The sequence below is a fragment of the Anolis sagrei genome, chromosome 5, assembly GCF_037176765.1.
Source record: "Anolis sagrei isolate rAnoSag1 chromosome 5, rAnoSag1.mat, whole genome shotgun sequence".
Classification (NCBI taxonomy): domain Eukaryota; kingdom Metazoa; phylum Chordata; class Lepidosauria; order Squamata; family Dactyloidae; genus Anolis; species Anolis sagrei.
Genome location: NC_090025.1, coordinates 19,444,094 through 19,468,178, shown reverse-complemented (window position 1 = coordinate 19,468,178; position 24,085 = coordinate 19,444,094). Strand labels below are relative to the sequence as shown.

Below are 24,085 nucleotides of genomic sequence, written 5' to 3'. Positions count from 1 at the left end.
GAGAGAACATATCTCTAAAAACCTCTAGGTCAGCCAATGCAATTCAACTTCTAGTGGAAGTTGACCATAGAATTATGTTGGAAAACCTCCAAATCTCTCAGGTTAAAAAAGCGATTTTTTATTCACACGTTTCCACTTTCATGAGGGTCCTTTACCTTCAATCCCAGCGAATGTGGTCAACTAACAGTAGTGTATATTTAAGAAGGGAGCCAGAGGATTAAACCAGAAAAAATATATTATATGTGCATACATATTTACATTTCAGAAACATTAATCTATTTTAAAGGGCATTCTAAGGTTTATCAAAGTACTGTCTGATTTACTGCAGTGAAATAATGTAATCCAGCTTTTTCCTAATATCTTCTAAATAACGTTGAATGGCAAACCCACTAATCTCCAGATGTGTTGGAAGACAGCCATTGTTACTTCTATCAAGTCTTGCCAATTAATGCAACTCTCCAACACATCTGGAGGGCATCAGAAAGAGAAAATATTAGTTCATGGTGCACATGCAAGTAACCATAGAAGTGGTATTATGACACAAAATTCCTATCTATCATCTCTCACCCCATTCAAACCAATATGCCATATTTAATAAATGACATCTCTTTTGGGGTGGGAAGGAAACATATTACAGAAATGGACTATGCCTTTTTGCTGGCTGCTGCTTGCTCCTGACCGCCGGAGTAAGTGGCTTCATCCATGTCCGAATCCCCACGGTCAGAATACTCAGGGGTTTCCTGTATCCCAGACTTTTTGGCCTTTATTAGATTCACCTCCAAAGAAGAGCCATTTCTCTCCTTGCATTTGAGAAGGGAAAGCTGAGAATTGTTGCAATGTTGAAACTCCTGCTGGGCTCGGACATTGATATGGTTGCCAAGTAATCCACCATTTGTTTGGCTCTGGGACAGGCTAGCACTTTCAGTCCTGGAGTCTTGGGAGCTCAGACTGCCATCCCATTTGCTTGAGCAGAGACCAGATAAGTTCCCAGATGTAGGCTTCTGGTGGCCAAGTAGCCGGTTGTGCTCCTCTGAAGATGACTCTGCCTCATTGTCTGGTATGAGCGAAGGCCTCTTTAAATAACCCTTCATGCCATTTAGGAGACTGGGTGACACTAAGAATAAAGAAAAGTAAGCAATAATGCACATTACTGAACTCTCTCTTAATACAGTGATTTAGTTCCTTAGTGATGCTAGGATATGCACAAACTGGCTGCCGATCTGCTACTGGGCTCAATTCAAGGTGCTGGCATTGGCCTATAAAGCCCTAAACGGTTCCGGCCCAAGATACCTAACTTACCGCCTCTCGGCCTATGAACCCACAAGGACTTTGAGATCTTCCGGGGAGGCCCTGCTCTCGATCCCGCCTGCGTCACAGGCACGGCTGGCGGGGACGAGAGATAGGGCCTTCTCGGTGGTGGCTCCTCGACTGTGGAACACCCTTCCCGTAGACATCAGGCTAGCCCCCTCCCTGTTGATATTCCACAGGAAGCTAAAGACCTGGTTGTTTAAGAAGGCATTTGAATAGAAGTGCAATGACTGGTAACTCACCCATAGGAATGGAACAACGGAAATGGTATCGGATTGTGAATTTGATGATGAGACGACTTGGAATGGCTTGTAGTAATGTTGTTGTTTTTGATGAGATGTTTTGATAATGATGTGCTGTGGATTATTTTACTCTATGTTGTATTTTGCACCTGTTTTCTATGTTGTACACCGCAATGAGTCGCCATTAGGCTGAGAATTGCGGTATATAAGCGAAGTAAATAAATAAATAAATAAATAAATAAACTTTGCACCTGTGTGTTATACCCTTGTGCCGTCCCTTCACTCTTTCCATTTTGGCATCCTACAATTTACTACTTCCTGGGCTCTTTAAGAACAGCTTCCTATAAATTTCATTATGCCAAAATCTGGTCATAACTGAATACTGATGTTAAATTTTGGTTTGGAGACTTCCAAGTTCTGCCCTTCCTACAGAAGCCATTCCAAAATGCCATTCATTGAGTTGGGGAACTCAACTGAATGGGTAAGGATGAGGTGGATTTATCTCCTATGAATGGAAAAACACTGAAACCAGGTGCCCCCACCCGATTGTAGGCAATTCTTCAATCCACAAACAGAAACTATATCTGGATCCAAACTACTATCAACTGTTTAACTAAGAAGGATGAGCCACTTGTGATCGCAATTACCATAGCTGGCCACAGCTTCCATGGAAAATTGAGAAAGATGATGAGAAGGCAATCCAACTACAATGGGAAAACCTCCAATTGCTGGCCCCTGATTACTTTTAAAAAGCAATTATTATTAACTTTATTTGTACCCCGCTAGCATCTCCCGAAGGACTTGATGCGGCTTACATAGGCCAAGGCCTCAAAACACAACATAACAATACACAACCTAAAACAAATTAAAAACAGTTAAAGCAATTATGATGGTTCACAGGGGAAATACCTTTGGTAGGACCTTCCTTAGGTTGTGAAATGACAAGAGTCACATCTTCTGGAGCATGTTCCATAATTTCTAATGCTGTGTGATGGCTCACCCCTTCCAAGCTTACATTGTTCACTGATATCAAGCGATCTCCTACACAAAGAGAATGATTCAGAGGTAAGCAATACAGTATGTAGATTTCAAGGCAACACAGTTAGGCCTCAATCTGCCAAGAGTTGATTATCTGCAAGTTCTAATCACATGATTACCAAAGGCAACATTAAAGATTTGGTGTCCTTCTTCAATTACAATGTTTTACAATGTCCTTCTTCAATGACAATTTTTTAGAAAAGAACTAAATAATTAATGTTGATACATAATTAAGTGCACATGTTCTATTTCTCTCATTGTACATTGTCATCCCAACATTTACCTGGTTTTAGTGATCCCTCCAAATCAGCTGGTCCTCCAGGTGTTATGGAATGAATAAAAATGCCAAGATCCAGTTTTCCAGTCTTCTCCCCACCAGTGATTTGAAACCCTGTAAAAAAGCAGCTCTTCAGGAACATTGACAAGTGCTTAACAGAAGTGTGAGTATGACATGTTGCTCAAGGCTAACCAGGAGCTTTCCTTTGCAAAGCACAAAAGTAAAAAAAACAAAACAGGTGCCTGAATGATACCTGAAATATTAGCTCCAAACGTGTGCTTGAAGTCAAAATACTGTTGCACCCCTGCTATTTCCATCTTGATAATGGCCTCGGTACATCTCCATTGGTAAGGCTAATCTTGGCTTTTCAAGCAAAATGTAGCTTTACTTTCAGACATCTCCACAGGGTATTTTTGAGCAGCTGTCAGCCATAATAATGAACCCGACATGGGCACTTTCATAACAGTACAAGTCTACATATCCAATGCTGGGGACCATTAGGGGGTTTCCTTGTTTATGAATCCTGGAAGAATTGTGGCCACTCAAGACCCACAAGTCTTCTACACAATTCCCATTCTATCATCTAAAAGACTATCAAGCTACTGAAGAATTATTCAGTTTGAATCTATTCACAAGTCTTCTTCACAATTCCCATTCTAACACCTACAAGACTATCAAGCCACTGAAGCATTATCCAGTTTGGATCTATCCACAACTTGCATCAACCATTAGTGCCCTGGCCAGCTGGAAAGAGATCCAATTTGGGAAAGAAACACTGACCCTACATTCTAATGAATGAGAAAGGACAGAGGATGACTTTGAAGGAAAGAAGGGAAAGGATTGGAACACAGGAGCTGTCCTAAATAGAATCAGCATACTGGTTCATCTAATTTGGCCCATCTAGGAACACACACATAAAAGTTCCTTATGGGGACAACAAATACCCCCCCCCCCCCCACACACACACACACTAACTTTTCAAGCCCTGAACATTCAAAGAAACATCAACATACCTAAACCATATTTTTCATCTTTTTTCAAGTTTACCAAGTTGATTTCTCTTTCCGGCTTAAATATTGCATTCTGTCTTATATGTGGAGTATCTGTGGACCAAAGAAACCCACATACACACAATTAAAACCAGCACTGACATACATTGGTGAATATTACTTTTGGGAGCATGATATAACATGATTCAACCCTTTTAAATCAAGGTTTCGCTTAAACTCAATACAGGTATATAATTAAAACTGACTCTTTTTGCAATTCCAGGTGCATTAATGATGGCCTACATTAGTACATCATTTTGGGAGAAGCAGCACAGTTACAGACAGCTCTTTTTCCTGTGTTAAAATATTAGGATGTGAGATGTGGTGATCATGGAGAAAATTATGAACTCACACCCAGCACAAAACACTGAATGAAGCAATGTGTGCATGCTTATTCACTCGAAGGCTGTCAACAAATTTAAGTGGAAAGTAAGGGATTCACAAGACTGTTTTTTTCACCCTCTTGGCTCCCCAAATTGCCTCTTTTGTGGCCAAAAATAGGGAAAGGGAATTGATTTCTTTTGAAATCACCAAGATTGTTTTAAAATTTAAAACACCAAATTTTCAAATCCAGAAGTATAATTCTGGACACCTCTGGTTTTGCATCTCATCCAACATTGTTTTAAATACTTCTATATTAAATAGCAGAAAAGTGCTGAATCAAACAATGCTGACCTACAACATAGACTTGGCCAGTATCTTCAGCAGATGAAGAGTCTGATTCGTTTTTCCTCCTTTCTAGGCTGGCACTTAAACCTGCATGGCAGTATGAACTAAAAGGTGGTGGAAGGAGCAGCAAAGGAGAAGAGAGGTAAAGAGGAAGCACAAGGGGACCAAAGGAAAATGGAATTAAATGATATAAATCAACATGACATGCAAAACACCTGCTGTAAAGATGCACACTTCTTTGCATTAAAGAATACACTGGCAAAAATATGAGACATGTGAAGATGTATACATGTGTGGGAGTAAAGCACATGGAACTATAAATGAAACCAGCAGCTCACAGAAATTTTAGAAATGATGGGATGAAAATGATTTCTTTAATTTTACAGACTTACACTATTTTCTTATAGTCAGTAGCCCAGTGGCGGCAGGGCTGTTGACTCCAGAAGTGTGAAGAGTTCAGAGTGACAGAATTACTCAGAACCTCTCTTTCTGGTTAAAAAAAGGAGTAGAATCAAATTGGGTTTTGATTTTGGCCAAACCATGTTGTTGTTGATGGTAGTGTGTGCTTTCAAGTCATTTCTGATTTATGACTTAACCATACCAGTGATTTTAGTCTAATAAATGCAGACATTGGCCACAGGTACTATCAATTACTGTAAATATAGGAAAATGTAGTGATTGTTCCTTTTAATTTCTATGGCTATGGCAATTAGTTTTCCAAAACAAGTATAACTAACTTGAGTTTGCCATGAACAGGAGTAGAATGCCAGCCATCATGGCTAATAGAGAATACCCATTATTCATGATGGCATACCATGCAGTGGGTCCAAAAACTAGTAAGTAGTAAGAAGGCACTAACCATGTTTAACACTCTGTGCAAGAAAGGCTTTAAACCAGGATTAGGCAACCTATCATTTTTCAGATGTTCTAGTCTATCACTTTGTCATGGCAGGGAAATCAAAAGTCATGAGAGTTGTGGCTCAAAAGAAGTTGAGAGAGCATTAGTCTGTCTGCTTTAAACATTACAGTAAGATCCCTGAAGTTGCAGAACCTATAACTCTCGTTGTGACCAGGGGAAAGTTACCACAGAATCACCAAGGTGGATCTAGTACATTTTTAGAGAAGATACATTTTAAGGAAGTTCTAAGTCTAATTCTAATTTCTAAGCATTGACAGGGGTTGTTGTTATAATTTTGTGTGACATGTTTTATACTTTTGTACCATTTTTACTTGTTGTATATTATATGTGCACCCTGGAGTGCCTTGTAAGCTGCCATGAGTCTCTTTGAGGAGATGGTGGCAGGATATAAATAAAGTGTTTTATTATAATAATATTATTATTAAGTCCTCCAAAGGAATGTTATGGTATGCTGCCACCAGGTATTTTAAATGTGTTTAGTTGTATCCACAATTTTGGGTCCAGCCAGGAATGTATCCATCAACCTGTATACATGGGTCTTACTGTACTGTCCATTGCACAGAATAGCCCTACATTCTTTAGTTACATCCCATCTGGATTACTGTAACATATGCTATATGGGGCTGCCTTTGAAGAGTGCCTGGAAATTTCAGCTGATTCAAAGAGCTGCAGCCCCATTGCCAAGTGGGGATGGCTGCAGGGAACAGATACACCACCTCTCTTGTTGTAGCAGTTCCGTTGGCTGCCAGTTTCTTTCTGGGCACAATTCAAAGTGCTGGTTATAGCCCTAGACGGCTCAAGTCTAGGCTATTTAGCTGATCACATTTCATTGAATAAGCCTGACTTGAGCCCTGTGGTCTTTAGGAGAGGCCCTTCTCTCAGTCCCACCCTCATCTCAAGCTCGGTTAGTGGGAATGAGAGAGCAAGCCTTCTTTCTGCCCCTCAACTCTGGAACTCCCTTCTTCATGGGGAAGTCAGAAGGGCTCTTTCCCTGCTGTCCTTCTGGTGGCAAACTAAAATCTTTTTATTCAGGCAGGTTGTTAAAGAGGAAAGTATTTAAGATCAAGTCAAGGGCTGCTGTGGTTTTTAGTTTTGATTATGTTTTTATGGATTTTAACTGTGATTTTTAAAATACCATTTATATTTAATTCTGTTTAAATGTTTGTATATTTTTAGATTTGGAATTGTATTGAAATGCTTTGAGTCTCCTTGTGGAGAGAAAAAGCAGGGTACAAATACTAATACTAACACTAATACTAATAATAATAATACAAGGGATAGACGTTCACCTGGTTAATCCAAGAGGGATCGTAATACTCAGACCACAAGAACGATTCTTACTTGTTAAGCTTTGCTCCCCCAGTTACTGATTCTGTATCCGATTTTGGCACCTGTTGGAAGATCTTCCCCATCAGTTCCTCCACTCTTCGCGAAGTGGAATCTCTGGGGCTGGCAATGTTCTTCCGAAATGGGCTGACTGACACCTGAGTTTGTGTCAGGTCATGAAAGGATTTGCTCATTATTTTGGGTTTTTCCTCCCATGGTGACTTCTCACTTTGGTCTCTGGGACAGCCTTGGCCAGGCTGAAGGAGGGACAGTTCAGAGTAGGAGAGTCTCTTGAGGATCTCAGCTTGCACCGACAGTGGCCGTGCCGCAAGTCTGTTCAATGTGCTGCTGGCGAGACTGCCTGTGCTGATGGCACGCCCCATGTTAAACCCCTTAACAGAATCCGTGTGGAGGTTCAGACTTCTGAATGATGCTCTCTCTGCAAGGAGACAGAACTGGTTTATGCACATATATGAGAGAAAACAATTAATGATATGTAAAGACAGCAGCTTTGGCCTGAAGCTCTATAAAACTCCAAGAATGGTTCATACATTCAACTGGCATGACTACATGGAGTGCCATTACCTTCCTGCCGGAACAGTACCTATTGATCTATTCACATTTGAATGTTTTCGAACTGCTAGGTTGGCAGAAGCTGGGGCTGACAGTGGGAGCTCACACTGCTCCCCAAATTTGAACCTGTGACCTTTCAGTCAACAAGTTTAGCAGCTCAGTGGTTTAACCCACTGGGCCACCGGGGGCTCCTTAAGAGAGGGAATGAAACATATTTTTAACTAAAGCATTAACCAAGGACTAAATGAAACGCTCTATATCTCCGTATTTCCATTCCTGGACCATAAAGCAGAGTGGTAGGACAATTTCATTTACAACAGGGGGCAAATTTGGCAAACATAGGGAAGAAACAGTGCATAAGGCTCTGAAGATTGAAGGTTTACATTTCAGTATTCCCAAAATGCACCAATATTCTCAGGACATGGGAGGGTATCACAAAAAAAAACCAAAAAAAAAAAACAAAACCCCAGTGCTTTCCTTTCTCCACAAATTTCTCATAAGAAGATATTCTGTAGCACCTAAAATTATAATATTTCAAAAATCTTGAAGAAGGCCAATGAGATTCAATACCCTCACCCCAAAACAAATGTGACGGTCCTCCAAAATACATAAAAAGGGAGGCAGCCTGTCTCCTCTGCTTGTCAAATTGGGATTCAGTTATCAAATAAAATCCACAGGATGTCATATTGGTTTACGACGAAAAGGACCTTTAGATGTGTCCCAGACATCGATGGCAGACATGAAAGCAAGATCTGAAGTTCTTTAAATACTCACACTTTTTATCACACTCTCTTTTATTGACTATCAGTTCACTGAAGCCTTTCTGTGTAATATTTAATCTTAGATGATCTTGGTGAGTCATTCTTTGCACTCTTTCAAGAATCTGACTCTATGTTCTTTATACTTGGTACCAAGCACTAGACATAGGACTCTTCTTACAAAAGTTTACATGAAAGAAACTATTATCTCCCCATTTGTAACTAATCCCCTTCTTCCTCATACGCTGTAAGATCTTGTTTGCTAAGTTTTTAGAAGATACCAGCTGTTTTCTCCTTCGAGTTTCTGGATTCACAGTAAATATTTCCTGGAACTTTTCTCTCATATGTATTATTCCAGAAGATTTTAGGAATTGTGTTCTCAGGAAAATTTCCAAACTCTACTAGGCCAGACATAAACATGTTTTCTAGCTATATGTAGTAATGCTAGATGCCAAGATTCATGCTCATTTTATGTCCATGGCACTTTATTATTCTTTGCATTGGTAACCCTGAATGTTAACATGATCAATTTTCATATGGGTTGTTGATCATTTGTTTTTTGTAATCTGAAACAACTGATTCAGCAGTTGCTGGCCTATGGCTGGTGCAATGCTAAATCAGCCACATAGCCCTGTGTTAGGAAGAGATGCCAAATATATACCATTGGTCACTGTTTCAAGTCTTATGTCATACTCATCCTATACATTCCAGAACAATTGCATGTCTGTTTGAGAGTATGTAAGGCAGCACAACCAATGCTGAGGAATGCTGAGAGCAGCAAAAGGGCCTCTCTGTTTTGTCACTCCAGATATGAAATATCCTCCCTGAAAGGCCTAATGGGCAACACGCTGGCTTCAGAATCTAGTTGAAAAACATCTTTGTATTGAAGCCTTTGGGGTCTAAGATTGTATCCAGTTTGTATTTGAACATGTTTTTAACTGGGTTGCTGTGAGTTTTCCGGGTTGTATAGCGATGTTCCAGAAGCATTTTCTCCTGACGTTTCGCCTACATTTACGGTAGGCATCCTCAGAGGTTGTGAGGTATACTGGAAACTAGACAAGGGGTGGTTTATATATCCAGGGTAGGAGAAAGAATTCTTGTCTGTTGGAGACAAGTATGAATGTTGCAATTAATCACCTTGATTAGCATTGCAAAGCCTGGATGCATCAAGGCCTGGCTGATTGTTGCCTGGGGAAATCCTTTGTTGGGAAGTGTTACCTGGCCCTGATTGTTTCATGTCTTGAATTCCCCTGCTTTCAAGGTGATTCATTACAACTTTAACACTTTCCTCAACCAGACAAGAGTTCCTTCCCCCACTCTGGATCTTCAACAGATATATAAACCTCCCTTGTCTAGTTTCCAATATACCTCACAACTTCTGAGGATGCCTGCCATAGATGTGGGCATCAATCAGGAGAGAATGCTTCTGGAACGGCCCAGAAAACTCACAGCAACCCAGTTATTCCAGCCTTGAAAAACTTCAAAAACACATGGTTTTAACTGTTATAAATCCTTTTGGATTGTTAGACAGTTTATTAACAGGTGGCACACTAATGTTTTTAGACTGCATACTATTTTGCATGTTTTCTTGAATATTTTAAATTGATATTCTTGTCCATAGCCCTGCAACCCCAGTTGAAGGTCAAGATGGAAATATGTCATAAAAATTTTAAAACTCAGTAAAATGCATGATATCTTCCTCTTGCATCCAATTTCCTTGCCCTTCTTTTACTTTCATTTATAAGAGAGGAAAACTCAGTGTGATATTATGTGACATGTTTTTACTTGTTAAACAACACAATGGAAGGGAGAGAGGGGGTGATGCACACATTTGGACAGCTTAAAAAACAGATGTTTTGATATCAGCAGCTAGTGATCATGGATTGCTCAGGCTCAGAAGTACCATCACACTGAATCCCCTTTCCTAGAAATAACAAATGAAGGGTACTGTTTCTCTAAAACATCCCATTGTCTACTATGGGAAACAGGATACTAGACGTGATAAGACTTGATAGATCTTTGGTCTGATTCAGGAGGGATTTCAGGTTCTTGCCAATGTTAGTTTTCTGTGACAGCCATGGATTCATAAGAGAACTTAACTCTGACCCAATACAATTTCCAATGGAAGCAACTTAGCCCTTTCTCTCTTTGAGGGGGCGAGTATCTTAATAATGCAAAAGGCAACACAATGAACCTTCTGATATTAAAATCTGCAAAAACATTAGTGGGCGGAGCAGTTGCTGTCAATTAGCGCTTACCAATTTCCTGAGCATCCTGGTTATTTTGCCTGGCTCTCATCTGGAGCTGGAATTTATGTTGTGAAGAGCAGAGCTGCAGCAAGTACTGACAGGTTTTGCTTGTGTCTGTTTGGAATGCATGTTTTATACCATCAGATGTGTTCTGCAAGGTTATCTTCCGCTTCTGCAAAGTGAGAGACAGAGAGGGAAAATGAAACAAAAATAACACCAAAACAGATCTGATTTTTTGGCTGGGAATGATAACAATAAAGACTAAAAATGAACTGAAAACTTGTGAAGGTTTTAGATAACAACAACAACAACAATAGAATTGAAAAATTGACAACAAATCCCAAATGTAGACTCTGCAAGAAAGCAAGAAAGCAGATAAAATAATAGATCACATCCTCAGCTGCTACAAGAAGATCATGCAGACAGACTACAAGCAGAGGCATAACACCACTGCTCAGATGATTCATGGAACCTGTGCCACAAACACCATCTCCCTGTGACAAAGGACTGGTGGGATCACAAGCCAGAAAAAGTTAGAGAAAATGAACATGTCAAACTCCTCTGGGACATCCGAATTCAGACAGAGTTTGGGAGCACAATACTCCTGACTGCACAATCGTGTTAAAAAATAAAGTATGGATTGTCGATGTTGCAATCCCAGGTGACAGCAGGATTGAAGAGAAACAACGGGAAAAGCTGACACGATATAAGGATTTAAAGATCGAACTGCAAAGACTCTGGCACAAGCCAGTCAAGGTGGTCCCAGTGGTGATCAGTACACTGGGTCCAGGGCCTAAAGACCTTGGCCTGCACTGAAACACAATTGGCGCTGATAAAATTACCATCTGCCAGCTGCAGAAGGCCACCTTACTGGGATCTGCATGCATTATTCACTGATACATCACACAGTCCTAGACACTTGGGAAGTGTCTGACGTGTGATCCAATACAACAGCCAGCAGAGTGTCTGCTGTGGACTGATCTTGTATAATTTCAAATAATAATAATAATAATAATAATAATAATAATAATAATAATAATAATTTTTACAAGCCTCTCCTTGTGGCTTGAGGCAGATTACAACATAGTTAAAATATGTAATCACTGTAAACATTATGTATAAAAATGTTGCTAGAATACTTGCTATATTGATCACTCTAAAACCAAGACATAGGAAATGAAGTCATAACATATCTGTGGGTAGAGAAAATATAAGAGTCAGATTGTAAATTATTTAATAAGCAGGGAAAATGGGAGAGGTGAAAAGAACAATATTATAGGAAGATAAGTTTCTTTCTCAGCTATCTTCCATAAGAATATTTCCCTTACTCTGTCAAAACATACACAATGATACTATTAACTGCAGAATGGAAGCTCCCATGGGCACTACATTGTGGTCGTGACCTATAAAGCCCTGTATGACTTAGGTCTAGATTATCTGAAAGATTATATCTCCTTAAAAAAACTTTAAAACCCTAAGGTTGACAGGGAAAACCTTTCTCTCCTTTCAGAGACAGATAATTGTTGCCTTGTAGAAAAGGCCTTCCCAAATCATGTTACTGCTACTATAGATAGGATTTGGAGCAGAAGACAGTGGAAAGGAAATATTAAGCAGTCCAGTCAAATGTGTCATTCTAGTGGAGCCCCCAGTGGTTCAATTGGTTAAACCCTTGTGCTGGCAAGCCTGTTGACCAAAAAGTCAGCAGTTTGAAGCCAGGGAGCAGGGTGAGCTCCTGTCTGTCAGCTCTAGCTTCCCATGCGAGGACATGAGAGAAGCCTCCCACAGGATGGTAAAACATCCAGGAGTCCCCAGGGCAACATCCTTGCAGATGGCAAATTCTCTCGCACCAGAAGCGACTTGCAGTTTCTCAAGTTGCTCCTGACATGACATGGTGATGTTTTTCTGACTTCTATTGACTTCAATGGATAGGACGCCAGCATCTGCTTAACTCTTAAACTAAAGTTATTTAGATTTAAAGAAATTTAAATAGATTGTATCTTCTCATTTTGGAGAGATTGCCATTTAACATATTCAGAGAAGATGAGATAGTGTTTTCCTGAGAAGGTTTCATATCACAATGCTGGTGGAGGACTCCAGATCTGAAAGTGCCTCTACATCTTAAAATAAGCAAGTGGAAAGGTTTCATGTCAAAGGGGAGGCTGATCTAAATGTATGACATGAACAGAGAACTTTTGAGACAGGAAGAGAGAATTCTCACTTGAATAATTCTTCACTTGCATTCTACAGTATCATCTCAGAAAGACCACAATGAACATTCTTCCTAAAGGCCCCTGATCTTCCTCCCTTGTATCTCCAATTCACCTTCTCTTGCATCATCCAACCTGGCTCAATGCTTGCATCACCTGGTTTTTGTTACTAAACTATTTTGATGCATGGTCTGGAACACCTTTTATAATCTGTTTTTGGGACAACAGGGTTTGGATGAAGTAGATAATGTGGGAATAGGAGTTATTATGTTGTCCAGTCTGTGGCTTCATGAAAAATGTTACCCACATACACTAAAGGATATTTTCTTTGTTTCTCTCCATGGGAAACGCAGGACAGGTGTACGGGTTCCATTCTGAATCTCAAAAATGAGGACTCCTTTGGGGCAAATGCCCAGGAGAATTCCCGTCTGAGATTTTTTTTCTGGCAACACACGATGAAAATGAACGCCATACTCTGTCAGCCTCTGGCAAATCTACAGAGAGACAGAGAATGAAAGAGAAACAGAGACATTTGTGAGAAAACTGATTTGAGAATACTATGAGAGCAATTCAATATTTGAAGTCTTAAGATGCACCCTCCCTACCAGATGGTGTACTGCAATTTCCTAGCCATTCTTATCATTGGTAATACCTGTTAAAATTGATGGGAGATGGAGACCTAAACTTTACTCACCCTGATTGAAAAGAAATCAATTTCTACTATCAGAGTCTCTCTTCATTCACAAACCACCTCTACGCAGATTAAGTTAAGGTGCATGCACATTTAATTTCTTGGTGTTTGGGTAGATAACTCCTACACCTCTAGACAGTCACATTTTATCTTTAAACAGCAACAACAAACAACCCACTAGAAATCAGTAGTCATCAAATAAAGACTACAATAATATTTATAACAGCAGCCTTCCTTTACTTTCCCTCCCCTCCCCTCCCATGTAACCATTCATAACCAACCTGACATTAAGTCCAGTCGTGTCTGACTCTGGGGGGTTGATGCTCATCTCCATTTCTAAGCCAAAGAGCCGGCGTTGTCTGTAGACACCTCTAAGGTCATGTGGCCGGCATGACTGCATAGAGCACCATTACCTTTCCACCAGAGTGGTACGTATTGATCTACTCACATTTGCATGTTTTTGAACTGCTAGGTTGGCAGAAGCTGGGGCTAACAGTGGGAGCTCATGCTGCTCCCCAGATTAGAACCTGCTACCTTTCAGTTAGTAAGTCTAGCAGCTCAGCGGTTTAACCCACTATGCCTCCATTCATACTAACCTTAAGAAATTCCAATTCGGCCTCTTTTTCAGAAGCTCCAGCATAAGTGCTATGAAGTTTTGGCAACTCTTCTTTGACATTAGAAAGATCCACGTTTTCTATCACTCTTGCTGGCAAATAGTGTTCCGTTCTGAAATATGACAGGCCATGCACCTGCAAGAAGAGAAAGGAGAATAAGAGCAAAGCCCGTGCACATGCTTTTGGAAAATGTGAATCTCCAAAACCATTTGGGAAATGGGATTCATAACCTTTTTGGAAAAATCACTGGTCAATGGAAAGGCATGACCCTGTTAGAAGTTACAACCTTTTGAAAAGTGATGTTCACCAGCATTTATGCAAGGCAACAAGGTCTTTCAGCTGTTACACTGATGTACCTAGGTATGTCTTTGAACCGTCAGGGACAAAGACATGCCAATGCACAAAAATACATATATTCAACAGAGTTTCAGAAGTGTTCCTTTAGTTGCCCAAAAAATACTCTCCCTTAAAATACATTTGCCTTTAAATCATGCTCTCAGGGGATAAAATAATCAGTTTTCTTTAAAAGTAACAGAGTTAGTTTACTCTCAAAACTTCATGTATGCAGCATACAGGCACCTTATTTAAGAATCCAGTAGTTTCTCTGTGTAGGTAACACAGGGCGTCTTCCTTTGAAACAATAGTCCACAGTCCAATGGAGTCCTTAAGCATACATCTTACTGAAGTCTAAACTGTATAACTGTACTCACTGCTTCTGATGCAAACACACACTTCTCTACATGGCTTCTCAAAGCAAACAATTATCTAAAAAGGAGTCTTAGTTTGGAACATTTCTAATTCTGATCTCATGGTTTGTAGCCCCTTCCACAATAAAGAGGTTAGGTAAAATTGCAAACTAATATACACATACAATACAGTAAGCACTTATATACATAAGAAATAACTAGTGGAAGCTTGAGAAGGTTGCTATTTTCAACACATACAAGAATCATAGAATCATTGAGTTGGAAGAGACCTCATGAGTCATCCAGTCCAACCCCCTGCCAAGAAGTAGGAAAATCACATTTAAAGCATCCCTACAGATGTAGCTGTAGCTGAATGCTATATTGGTCAGTCCTCATTATCTATGAGTCTACAACCAGAGAATCAACCTTTTTTTTTTGGCCAGCTGAATGGATAACCTCTCTAAGAACAGATATACGACCCCTCTTTTAGTGAATGCTGCAAGGTAACTCCCCAAAGAGGTTTCATATAATGTATATGAAATATCATGTTATGTCGAACTGTTCAGCAGCGGAATATGCTTCCTCGGAGCATGGTTGTGTCCCCTTCCCTGGCCGTCTGTCAAGAGTGCTTTGATTCTGTGTTCCTGTTTATCAGAATGGGGTTGGACTAGATAGCCCTTGTGGTTTATTCCAACTTTCTACAAAAGATCTTATCTGAATATGACTCTTCATCAGCAGAAATATTCATTTCTACCCCACAGCTCTATCTTAAAAGTGATCAAATGATTTGAGCTATGATCACATGGGCACAGTAAAAGTGTTCACATCAAGCATAAAAGGCCTTTTCTATTTCTGCAGATGAGTTCCTGTCCTAGTCATGCCATGCAAAACATATGAAAAGAAAACTCTTTTTGCCTACTAGAATAAAGCATGCCTTTGATTTGAGTTAAAAGCATGCACCAGGTTTTTTGATGCTTATGAAACTAGGTGTGACAAAAATTCTTTTGTGAAGTCTGCTACATTTTTGGCTTTACTTAAGGACTATTGGAATTGGATCACTGGTTTCATGACCTTAAATGAAAAAGACATTCTAGTTTCCAGGTCCTATAGCAGAAAACCAACTCAATTTGGAAAGGCTATGTTTGTTTTTTCTCTTTTACCCGCATCAAGTCAACTTAATCAGAGTGGCTCATACAGTGTCATTAGTGTCCAAAACAACCCAGATGAACTAAACTACACAGCAGACACAGAATTGGAAAACAGAATTAGGAGGCTGTCCACAGATAAACAATATCCTTACTTCAGGTTGGTAATCGCCATATTCTGCTTGCAGGGCCAGAGAGGCAAGTAATAAGGCTGTTTCATCATCACAATGAATCTTCTCCTCCAAGATATCTTTCCTTAACTGCAGGTAATACTGATGACATGTCAGAGTATGTCTGTTTTTCAAAATTTGAAAAGAGTTGGAAAGGGGGATAAATTAGATTAGATCTAGACACTGCAAAGCTGAGACAGTGCTGATGTGCATAAAAACTCAGGACAGCAGCATTTTACTGTACACTCAAGTAGGCTATTTATTTATTATTTATTTACTTAATTTATACCCCACCTTTCTCACCCCACAGAGGACTCAAGGTGGCTTACAAACTCTGGAAAGACTCAATGCCGCATCTAAACATAACAATAAAAACATACCCCATCAAACTATAAAACAATAGCAAATAAAACACACAGAACAATAAAAAAGATTAAAACATATAAAGTTCTTGCTTCCATTAATCCTTGTTCAGACTGTGTCGAAATCCGTAATGTCTTATTCTCCAAACACCTGTGTACAAAGCCAGGTCTTTAGCTTTTTTTCTGAAGACCAGAAGGGATGGGGCCTGCTTAATGTCGCTGGGGAGGGACTTCCACAGCCAAAGGGCCACCACTGAGAAGGCCCTGTCTCTCTTTTCCCCAGCAATCGTGCTTGAGGAGAGGGTGGGACAGAGAGCAGGGCCTCCCCAGCACATCTTAAAGCTCTAGTTGGCTCATAAGGGGAGAAGCGTTTGGACACGTAAGTTGGACCAGAACTATTTAGGGCGTTATAGGCCAAAGCCAGCACTTTGAATTGGGTCCAGTAGCAAACTGGCAGCCAGTAGAGTTAGCACAGCAGGGGAGTTGTGTGCTCCCTGTACACTGCTTCAGTAAGGAATCTGGATGCCATCTGTTGGACTACTTGAAGCTTCTGGGCTGTCTTCAAAGGCAATCCCACATAGCATGTTGCAGTAATCTATGTGAGATGTAACAAGAGCATGGACCACCATGGCTAAATCTGACTTCCCAAGGAACAGGCACAACTGGTGCACAAGTTGTAATTCTGCAAAAGCTCCCCTGACCACCACTGAAATCTGGGGTTCCAGGCTCAGTCATGAGTCTAGGAAAACTCCCATGCTGCGAAGCTGTGTCTTCAGGGGGAGTACAACCCCGTCCAACACAGGCTGTAACCCTATACCCTGTCTGGCCTTACGACTGACTAGGAGTACCTCCACCTTGTCTGGATTCAATTTCAATTTGTTTGCCCTCCTCCAGACCATCACTGCTAAGGTATGACATGGGAGAAACCCGCCCTGATATTTTGGTTGGGTAAAGTGAACAACAGCAACAACTGTTATTTCTAGACATGCATAAAATTCCCAACTGTGAGAAATTTTAATAAAAACATTAAAATCTTGCTGCAATTAAAAAAACAAAGCCCCAATTTAAGAAGCCTAGGGAAGAATTTAACGAGCCCCTTAAGTCCCATCTTTGGGAGAAATGTGGGTTATCGACCAGGTAGACCAGGGGTCCTCAAACTAAAGCCCGGGGGCCGAATGCGGCCCTCCAAAGTCATTTATCCGGCCCTCACTCAGGGTCAACCTAAGTCTGAAACAACTTGAAGCACAGAACAACAACAATCTATTTCATCAGCCAAAAGCAGGTCCACACTCCCCATTGAAATACTAATAAGTTTTTATTTGGTAAAATTGTTCTTCATTTTAATTATTGAATTGTTTTTAAGTGATTTTTGCAGTACAAATAAAATATGTGCAGTGTGCAAATAAATTAATTCTTTTTTTTTCAAGTTATACTGTGGCCCTCCAACAGTTTGAGGGACTGTGACCTGGCCCTCTGTTTAAAAAGTTTGTGGACCCCTGAGATAGACAAATACAATTAAAATGTACTAAAATGCTTATCACAAAAGTGTGTCCCATCTCACCTTAAAAAAATCACAAAATGGGGTACAATGAGGATGTAACTGGGAAGAAGTCTCATAAATGGATAGCCTCATAGGATAAGCCCACTTCATTTTCATGGTGGTTGTGGACAAAGATACTTTTCTTCTATGCAGCTATCATGAAAATGAAGAAGGCTAGTAGAGAAAGGATGGTGTAAGTTGTCTCTTCCTCCACCAGCATACTCACTCACTTACATAGAATTACATGAAGTCTGAATTGTATACAGAAAAGGAATTCCTAATTGTCTGTGGATACCATACTAATACAGGGCTACCATCCCACCTGCCATTAGTCTCCTTCTATCATGGAGTCAGGCAAAGAATTAGAAGAGGACCATCACAAAGTGTATATAACTTGTGAGGAACAAATACATTGGGGACAACACTGGATTCTCCTATGGAATCCACACACTGTGGAAAGAGGATTTGAAACAGCATGTATGCACTCACTGTATCAAGCTAATATCATCCACAAAGAACTTAATTCGGAAGAACAAGGTGAAATTTATTGCATTTTTGCTCTTTTTCTTTGGTTCTTCTTTCCATCCCTCAGGAGCTACTTTAGTCAATTTCAGCTCCGGATCAATGAAGAAAAATTCATTGTCTGTCCAAAAAAAGAAAGAGGGGGGTGATTAGGAACACAATATTCTGGCAGCTAAGTTTTTTCCACTTTACTATATTCTGGTAAATTTTGTTTAATCATTAACTGCCTGTGATATTGACAGCCCTTAAATTATAATCTTATACTCCTTCTTATAATCTTTCTCCTTGAAGTAAGACCCACAAACTCAACACATTTGAACCAATGTAGACACATCTACACCATTAATTGTTTCACTTAAAGGAGGAAGTAGTATAAAGTACTGCAAACTGGAGGTCAGAGAAACTGTTTTGGCCCACGAAAGGGCCACATTTCCATTTCTGTGCCTCTCTCTCAGACTGGTTGAACTAAACTCTCTGAGACAGAGGTCTTTTCCTGACAAGCTCTGATATTTCCTAACCTAATTCTATTGGGGATCGACATGCCGTTAAATACAGACAAAGGAGTAATCAAAGACATGCTGGAATTATGCCTATGTAGACAAGAGGGGTTTCTTTTGGGTGGGAGAGGGTGATATAGAAAGCTGTTGCCTTTACACTCTATTGGAGGGTATCATGTTGATTTCCACTGAACAGATGTGTTACAACTTTGCCTTATGCCTTCAAAACCATCTCCCTCAGCAAAATGAATGGAAAAGCATTGTTTCTGAGGATCAAAGTCCACAATATAATGATGTGGTGCTATGTGTTAAACCCTTGTGCTGTTGAACTGCTGACCTGAAGGTCAGCAGTGCAAATTTGTGAGACAGGGTGAGCTCCTGTTTGTCAGCTCCAGCTCTTGCCAACCTGGCAGTCTGAAAACATGCAAATGTGAGTAAATAGGTACTGTTTTGGCAGGAAAAGGCAAAGAGATACCCCAAACAATCTTGCTAGCCACATAACTAGGAGACTCCTTGGCTTGAAAATGGAGAAAGCACCTCTCTAGAGCCAGAGATGAGACCACCTCCAGAAGCCGGAAATGAAAGGAGAAGCCTGTGTTTGTGTGTCTCGTTGTACATGTTTGTAAAGGCATTGCATGTTTGTCTATGTATGCAAATGCTATTATTCACTCTGAGTCCCCAAGGGGAGAAGGGTGGAATATAAATAAAGTGTATTATTATTATTATTATTATTATTATTATTATTATTATTATTCCATGATTACTTGAAGGATGCATCAGTGATTGGCAAGACTTTTAGAAAGCAAGATGAATTTTTGTTTTTCTGCCGTCATGTGTGGTTTTGCTGTCATGGTTATGGAAACGCTGGTTCCTGTTAGCTAATTTACACATACAAGTCACCTTTTGCATTGGAATGTATATGCACATAGCAGCTCATGGTAAAATAGTTGACTTACCTTTAAAAGTGGCCAAACCAAACAAGTGATGCTCCACTAAGCCAATATGGGCTACCACCATGTCAAACACATCTTTGCACACAGTCTTGGTATCACAGGTGAGTTCTAGCCTCTGTCCACTTAAAAACATGACATTCACTTTCCGCCGAGTATCTTCGTTCTTTCCTTTCTTGTTCTGCATTGCATCAAACAAAATACTGTCTGCCATCAAACTGCTGAAGGATCATGTATCATGAGTAGCAAATGCTATCTTATTTTTTAATGGAAAACACATTTCTATCATTACAGGGCTTATGCCAAGCTATATTGCTTCAAAATAAAGTAAAAGAGTGACACATTAATTTTGCAGTAAAATCTCTCTCATACATAGCTCTAATGAAAACACATAGACCAGGCCCCATGCCATGATAGGCTTCCCATTTCAGAGATAGAAGGGTTATTTGAATGTCATGCATTTTAATGTGTAATAAAGGACTTCGTAATATCTACTACTACTAATGGCAAGGTGTAGGAATGAAGAAGGTGAATCAGTGAAGAAAACATTAGGAACAATTCAGACAAAGGTATGTGCTTATACAGTTTAAACCAGTGGTTCTGTGCTCCATGGACCACTAGTGGTCCGTGGACTCACTGTCACTACACCGTTACAACAAGAGCAACTAATCTCGCGATACCCTCTTATAGTGCCAAGGCTGATTAAACATGGTTTTCTGTGGGCAAGCAGATGGTGATTATAGGATGGCATATGTTCTGTATCAGAAAGTAGAGCTGATGTGGTCTATCCAATGCCATTTTCTAAATCAGCACCTCAAATAACCAAACTGAATCTAAAGTTGACCAAAAACTGATTTGTAACCCTTTTGATAGTAATGTTGGAGAGTGGTCCATGGTCAAGTGGTCCCTGGTCAAAAAAATGTTGGGAACCACTGGCTTAAACTATATGCTATGATAAATGCATAAAATGAAGCATTTTTTTATCAATCTGAAATCAATGTGATTTTGTAGTATTTGAACTCTGGCTATTTCCCCCCCTCTTCATACTAAAGGAACCTAGATCCCCACATATGTAGTGTTCTCTGGGACCTTGCAGCATCTAGAAAGCTAGAATGTCAAGAAGACAACTAGCCCAGATGCCAGTCAAGCATAAAGAACGGCTGACCCTTGGAAGAGGGAGCCACATCATACATGAAATGAGAGATCAAGCAGCTAATGAACTGTAACAAATTACATACTCTCCAGTGCATAAAAATGTCTCCAGCAAACATTAAAATATCCTGCCAAGATAGAGATGGCTTAGCCTAGTGCTTTGATCTTAGGATGAAAAGAAATGGAAAGAACAAGAAAACTAAAATAAGGCAGCAGTGAGAGGCTTGCAGCCTTCCTGATGTTGGATTACAATTTCAATCAGTTTTGCCAATGGAAACTGCAATCCAATACATTTTAACCTGTGCTCTAAGGTAAAAATTTTTCCCCTTGACATTAATTCTAGTCGAGTCTGACTCTGAGGAGTGGTGCTCATCTCCATTTCTAAAACGAAGAGCCGCCGTTGTTCATAGATGCCTCCTAGGTTATGGGGCTGGTATGACCTCATGGAGTGCTGTTTCCATTCCTATTGATCTATTCACACTTGCATGTTTTTGTACTACGAGGTTGACAGAAGCTGGGGCTAACAATATGAGCTAGCCCTGTGCCATGGATTTGAACCGCCAACCTTCCAACCTTCCGGACAAGTTCAGCAGCTCTGCGGTTTAACCCGTTGTGCCACCACGGCCCCATAACCTGTGCTCTAGGCCAGAACAAATCTTTTCCCTATAGAAAACCCACATTTCCACCTCCTCCATCTCCAGTTGAAATCATCCTAAGTGGATAAGCTTGGGAAAAAAATAGGGATGGAGGAGAATGTTGCTCATTTTGTGCTTAATATAATCTACCATTAATTATCCAAGACACAAATTTTTACAATACCAACCTTCAGTCAAAAATGCATTAAAATAAGTCTGTAAAAGTGCTCACAAAAATGCATGTGTGAGTATATTATGTGTATCATGCATATTATGAAATATATAATAGACAAAACTGCATGCATGACGCATATAATTAGTAGAAATGTAAATAGATGTGCACTTAGGTAAAAAATAAAATGGATACAGAAATGCTTAAGACTAGGAAAACATGAATGGGAAGAAATCTAATTTGGTCTACGCTTTTACAAAATTAATCTTTTAGAACATCCTCCATTTAGGGTATAAAGTACTAGCCTAGATAAGGGAAATATCCTTAAGTTTTCTAAGTTCATATGCAGAAGGTGGAATTCCTTCTGAATTCATAAGGCAACATTCAGCTGATCCATATCAAAAGCACGTTACATCTGAGCAATTCTTATAAGGTTCGCTGACAAAAGTTGCTTAGGGATACAAAAAGTCAAAGCTTAAAGCTTAATTCAGAACTCAGACATCTGGCTTAACATGACCCCATCCTGACTCTCTCAGAGAAATTAAGCCAGTGGAAGCTATTAGAGGTTACAAAAGTAAAGATGTGGGGTACACAGAGAAGATAAAGAGGAGGAGATGTTGAGGGAGAAAAAAAATACAACAATTATACCAGTGATCCACTATCTACTTGTATAATTACTATTGATGTTAGATGAGCAGATGAAATCTTACCAAAATTGACTTTGGCAGGTCCAAGGAAGTAAATGGCTCAATGGTTGTTTTCACAAATTCAGGGCCAAAGAAATTCTGCAAATCACAGAATTCCACATCAGAATTACAGTGTGGAAGCAACAAAACATAAGTAATTACAAACCACGATACTGAGAATAATTGGAAAGCACAAAGGGATTGAATGTGAGGATAACATTTCATGCATGTGATAAAGTTTATAAAAGGTTATGTCACGGTATGTGTGATTGCCAACAGACTAACATGTCAACTTTCCCAACTGTCCTCTTCTATCATGCTGTAGGACGAACAGATCAAGATGAGGCAAAGGAAAGAACACTTTGGATGCATTGACTGGGCCAACACGATACTGTATGCTTTGTGATGAGCTGAATTTTCAAACACACTGAACGTACATACGCAACCAGTTACTACTAATCTTCCATCATTGTGAATTGTTGAAAGTACTCTCAGATCTTATGAAGATGGTGATCATAGAATCATAGAATAATAGAGTTGGAAGAGACCACATAGACCATCTAGTTCAACCTCTTGCCATGCAGAAAAAGCACAATTGAAGTACTCCTGACAGATGCACACAAGAGTCCCAAGTAATGCAATGCTTAGAACCAGAGTTTGGGAAAGTTATTTGTTTTTTGGACTCTAGTTCTGGCTGAGAGAATCCAAAAAATCATAGTTCAAAAGTATTCTTCACCTGTTCTAAAATGTATGTGGTACTTGAGAACACCATGATGGTCAACTCCATATAGCTGTATTCCCCTGAAAATAGAAACTACTGGCATGTAGAATTGTAGGGTTGAAAGAGACCCCAAAGGCCACCCAATCCAACTTCCTACCATGCAGAAATATACAACCAAAGCACTCCCAACAGATGGCTTTCCAATCTCTGTATAAAAATCTTCAAAGACGGATACTCCATCATACTCTGAGGCAGTGTTTTACATTGTCAGACAGCTCTTACCATGTAGCTATTTTTCAAAGGGAGTGTATCATACATAAGTAGGTATATATTATAGGAATGTAAATCCTCAACTATTTTGTCATCACCTACAGAGACAGATAATGATAGTAGTTTTCACATTAGCCCAAGGGAAATCAAATATTCCTCCACAGTATGTTTTCTGTGCTGTGGGAGAAATAATTTGCCTGGATTTGTGTGTTTGCGTATGAAACAGACATATATTATTCTCTGTAGAACAATTTCTTTGTAACACTTCAGGACATTTGAATACCAGGAGGAAGATTGCAAAGAATTCTCCCTGGTTTATTATTCTTCCCAATAGAGTTTGCGTATGGTTAGGAAACATATTTTTCAGCCTGGGGACAAATAATTACAAATATTCTTCTAAAACCTTGTTTGTAGCAACCATTTTTTGGAAGAGAGCTACAATGCCATTGTCTCCCATGAGTGTTTGATAGCAGAATAATTTTCTCCCTATGTTCCAGTTGCTGAGGATACCATTCTCATTTCCTTTACAGTTTTTCACAAAATAATGCAACTGAGCACAGAACTTTCCTGACCGTCGTTATTGACCTTCTAATAGAGAATTTATGACAAATTTCCCAAACTCAGGTTTTCCTGGAAAAGAGATTACAAATTGCTGAT

The 24,085-nt window shown here is 39.8% G+C and overlaps 1 protein-coding gene across 5 annotated transcripts in view; it reads right to left on the bottom strand.

Annotated features, from left to right (window-relative positions):
- The window catches only part of PTPN13 (protein tyrosine phosphatase non-receptor type 13), a 154,353-nt gene that overhangs the window by 31,693 nt on the left and 98,575 nt on the right, over positions 1-24,085 (bottom strand). For 4 of the 5 annotated variants that reach the window (XM_060779275.2, XM_067468582.1, XM_067468584.1 and 1 more), the window contains 13 exons: positions 22,462-22,536; positions 19,799-19,973; positions 18,313-18,466; positions 15,907-16,045; positions 13,903-14,055; positions 12,927-13,109; positions 10,418-10,580; positions 6,844-7,267; positions 4,590-4,687; positions 3,879-3,968; positions 2,872-2,979; positions 2,460-2,591; positions 651-1,114 (listed from right to left, as the gene is read on the bottom strand). In XM_060779275.2, the coding sequence (XP_060635258.2) occupies positions 651-1,114; positions 2,460-2,591; positions 2,872-2,979; positions 3,879-3,968; positions 4,590-4,687; positions 6,844-7,267; positions 10,418-10,580; positions 12,927-13,109; positions 13,903-14,055; positions 15,907-16,045; positions 18,313-18,466; positions 19,799-19,973; positions 22,462-22,536 (2,358 nt within the window). The remainder of the gene's footprint in view (positions 1-650; positions 1,115-2,459; positions 2,592-2,871; positions 2,980-3,878; positions 3,969-4,589; positions 4,688-6,843; positions 7,268-10,417; positions 10,581-12,926; positions 13,110-13,902; positions 14,056-15,906; positions 16,046-18,312; positions 18,467-19,798; positions 19,974-22,461; positions 22,537-24,085) is intronic. The other variant, XM_067468583.1, reaches the window with a different exon arrangement.